Source organism: Quercus suber, unplaced genomic scaffold, assembly GCF_002906115.3.
Source record: "Quercus suber isolate HL8 unplaced genomic scaffold, Cork oak 2.0 scaffold_11, whole genome shotgun sequence".
Classification (NCBI taxonomy): Eukaryota; Viridiplantae; Streptophyta; class Magnoliopsida; order Fagales; family Fagaceae; genus Quercus; species Quercus suber.
The window spans coordinates 629318-633277 of record NW_027069477.1 but is presented as its reverse complement, the minus strand read 5'-3'; the positions used below and the strand labels follow the sequence as shown (position 1 = coordinate 633277).

Below are 3960 nucleotides of genomic sequence, written 5' to 3'. Positions count from 1 at the left end.
AAACTAATTTTTTAGCCATTAGCACTTAAAAAAACAATTTTATCTATTTTAACTTACCATTTCACTATTTACTTCATATCAATGCTCTTATTTTCACATGATAGTTAAACACTATTCATTTATTTGTTATTTTTTTCTCTTTGTTCATCTCTATCTCTATCTTCTTCCTCTCTTCAAACCCAACCCACTCACAGCACGACCACCACCAATTTGCCACTAGCCACAATCCACCATCACAAACTCAATCACTATTAACCACTGATCCGCCACAAAATCCATTAATTAGAAAGAAAAAAAAAATCAAAACAAAATCCAAACCCACCACATCAACACCACAAAATCAAACCAAACCCACCACATCAACAACACAAAATCCATCCCGTAACCAAAAACCACTACCTAAAATTATTCCAAACCTAGCCACGACACCACCACCACCACCACCGCAACTCCTACCCACAACCACAACACTGACCCACTTCTTAATACAACTTCACCGAGTCTAGCAAACTCACTCTAGCAACAACCCACACCGAATAATGGATGAATCGGAGTGGGCAGGGGAGTTGGCTTGGGTCTGCAAGAGTGGAGGAAGAGAGAATAGAGATGGGTTGGCTTGGGGCTTGGGTCGGCGGTGCGTTTAGGAAAAAAAGAAAGAGAGAAAAGGAAATAAATATTATTTTAATTGAAGGGAGAATAAAATATATTATTTACTTTAACATTTGAGTAGTTAAATTTTTTACATAACCACCACCAATGTAACACACTTTTTGTATATTGTGACGCTAAAAATAGTATTTTAGCATTTTGACACCACCAATATAAATGCTCTTATAATCTTTTTTACAATTAGTTAAGTTGACAAATTTTGATTGGAATACCACTTTCACACAAATCAATTAATGGCATTTTTTTATTATGTATAATTCACAACTCTGTTTCGATTACCACTTTTCGCATGCAGATTTATTAATGACATTATTTTATTATGTATTACTCACAATATATCACATGCACAATTAAAAAGGAAAAAAAGAGAGGAAAAGCAATAATGTTATGAAAATATTTTTTTCATAAATTTTAAAGGTAACTAGTTATGATTGAAATAATATTATTTTTATATTATTGGGCATGTTACTAATACTATGCTTATTATAAACTAAATGAAATGATCTCCCATGGTTAAAAAAGATATGATTTTTTTTGTAGGTTTACTATCTGAAAATTTTGTGTCTGCAAAAGTCTTGAAAGTTTTATATCTTTATTGATATATTAATATGAGCTAGTTAAATTAGAAAGGTCAATTCAGCAGACAGGGTAGTTAACTACTTATTAAAAGAAGTGTGACTGGGAGAAAAGTCTTGTAGGTTTCTATTAAAACACCTCGTTTTTCTTGTAGTTTCAAGTTCTCACACAGCAAATCTCCTTTCCTTCTTCTTCTCCTAATCTGTCTGTCAAACATTTGCTTCTCACTTTTGGTCTAACAACGTGTCATTTCCCATGTTCTTTTCTTCCTGTGGGATGACTTTGTAACAGTCTTTTTTCTAATGTCATCAGCATTTGTGAGAGTGAGAGTGGAAATGAAATGAAGGCATGGCCAACAATTATGCTATATATGCACCAGAAAATAACCCAAATGGTCTTAGTTGCTACTCATCCACTCCTTGCTCTACCTCTTCTTCAATGGGGATGGTTTATGCAGACATGGGTTCTCTCTCACTCAGTCCCAAATACGGTGTAGCTTCAGCAATTTCTTCTTCACAAGAAAGTAATCTCTCTAAGAGTTCTCATGAGGTGGAAAATCATAGGAGGCCTTGTTGGGGTGCTCTTCCATTCATGGGAAAAAACTCCAATATTACAAGAAGCTTTGAGGAAAACCACAACAGCAATGCTGGGGAAGGTAAGGTCTCTGACAGCAGTGATGGTTTTGAGCAAAACGATGATAAGAACTTGGTCAGCGGGAAAGATATAGATAGTGGACAGTCAAAACTTTGTGCTAGAGGGCATTGGAGGCCCGCAGAGGATACAAAGCTCAAGGAACTGGTGGCTCTTTATGGCCCTCAAAACTGGAACCTTATAGCAGAGAAGTTGGAAGGAAGATCAGGTAAGGAAGTGAGGGAAAGATCACTAAAATTATTATTTTATTTTATTCTAGTTCTTGTTCTTTGTACTATATTTTAAAATACTATTGTTACTTTTTTTGACTACATCCTCATTTCTTTTCTTGGGTTATATGTGTTGAAAGGTAAGAGCTGCAGACTGAGATGGTTTAATCAGTTGGACCCAAGAATCAATAGAAGAGCTTTTACTGAAGAAGAAGAAGAGAGGCTAATGCAAGCTCATAGAATTTATGGCAATAAATGGGCTATGATAGCTAGGCTTTTCCCTGGAAGAACTGATAATGCAGTCAAGAACCATTGGCATGTTGTAATGGCTAGGAAATATAGAGAACAATCCAATGCTTACAGGAGGAGGAAGCTTGGTCAATCTGTTTACCGAAGGATGGATGAAAATCCAAGCTTAGTCTGTGGAGAGACAGCCACAAGAACAGAACCACTAACTTACTGTCTCAATCTCCCTAATGGAGGACTCAACAATAATATTACTAGATTCCCCTTTGGAGCCTTCAATAATGGTGGTGGTGGTGGTGGGGTTGATTATAACTTAAATGCCTTAAATGGTTCGCCCCACATGACCAATGGTGGAGAAGCAATCTCAAGCACCAAGGTCCCTCCTTACGGTGGTTTCTGTGCGCTACAACAAACTCCTTTTGATTTCTTCACTGGTGTGTCCTTTATATACATAATCACCTCCCTTGCCCTCTAAACCTTTTTGTAGTTCCTGCAGTTTGTGCATTTGGGTTTCTGTGCTGCTCCTTGTTGGCCTTTTTGGAATCTTAACCTCATTTTCTTGTTTCATTGTTTGATCATTTTCTTGTGCTGCTCCATTTATGCATTGTTTTGTAGCTTTGTTACCTTAACTCACCAGCTCTCTAATCGTGTTCTTCAGGACCCAACAGTAGTGACATCATGGGCAGGTTCAGCCATGGGAGATCTTGGGATAGGCCAAGTGATGAAGCTAACTTAACTGGTTTCTATTCCCACTACCCCCCATTTATGTTGGCAATGCAACAGTCAGGCAATCACAACCCTTATGATTACTTAGAACCATCAGCAACACCAACACCTCAAGTTTCAGCCAGTGAACCTTCATCATCATCTGCTACAGAAACCAGAGTTGGCAGCCAATATGAGACCATTCCACCACCATTCATTGATTTTCTTGGAGTAGGAGCCACATGAAGTTACAAGCAAATGTAAAGCTGAAAAAGCTTTCCCAGAATCATCAAAAGAGTGCCTCAATGTGGGTGTGGTCCAAGGTATATGAGAAACCATTAGAAGCAATCAGAAAGGATAGTTGTTGCAAATGGGGGACACTGGGAAAATCTGCATCAGTTTGTTGAGGTCATATCTCACCATCTTTTTCTTGTAACTCCCTTTCTCACAAGAGAGGCACTTTCACAAGGTGAAAGATCAAGTTAAATATTATTCTTATAACATGCCAAGTCACCTTTTCTTTCACTTATTCTTATTTTTTTCTGGCTTTAAATTTTCTTTCATTGGTCTCTTTTGATAAGGAAAGAGCCTTGCCCAAGAACACAAGACGAGTGATTGATCTATAATCTCTTACAAAACATTTCTACTTTGAAGAATTATTTAGAAAACAAAAAATTGTTAACAGTCTGAATCCCATAAACTTAAAACATGTGTCATTCAAAGTGTTAGAAGTTAGAACAAATGGTCTTAAATTTATTGTTTTGAGTTCAATCTATATCTCCGTTGTAACGTCCTATTTAATTATTATGTTACTATTTTAAAAAATATATGTAAAACAAGGTTGTAATTGTAATTGTAATTGTAATTGTAATTGAATGTCCTTGTTACAACAAAGTGGAAGACA

At 36.5% G+C, this 3960-nt stretch overlaps 1 protein-coding gene across 1 annotated transcript; it reads left to right on the top strand.

Annotated features, from left to right (window-relative positions):
• Nucleotides 1-1472: 1472 nt before the first annotated feature.
• Nucleotides 1473-3559, top strand: LOC112006886 (transcription factor MYB105). Its single transcript, XM_024039185.2, has 3 exons — nucleotides 1473-2104; nucleotides 2246-2785; nucleotides 3010-3559. The coding sequence occupies exons 1-3, from the start codon at nucleotides 1594-1596 to the stop codon at nucleotides 3300-3302; spliced, it is 1344 nt and encodes a 447-aa protein (XP_023894953.1). The 5' UTR covers nucleotides 1473-1593; the 3' UTR covers nucleotides 3303-3559.
• Nucleotides 3560-3960: the final 401 nt, after the last annotated feature.

Excerpts from the sequence above, each read along its gene's own strand:
- LOC112006886 (XM_024039185.2), top strand. The coding sequence starts at position 1,594 with ATGGCCAACAATTATGCTATATATGCACCAGAAAATAACCCAAATGGT. Across the intron at positions 2,105-2,245 it reads GAAGTTGGAAGGAAGATCAG|GTAAGAGCTGCAGACTGAGA; the intron begins GTAAGGAAGTGA and ends ATGTGTTGAAAG. Across the intron at positions 2,786-3,009 it reads TCCTTTTGATTTCTTCACTG|GACCCAACAGTAGTGACATC; the intron begins GTGTGTCCTTTA and ends CGTGTTCTTCAG.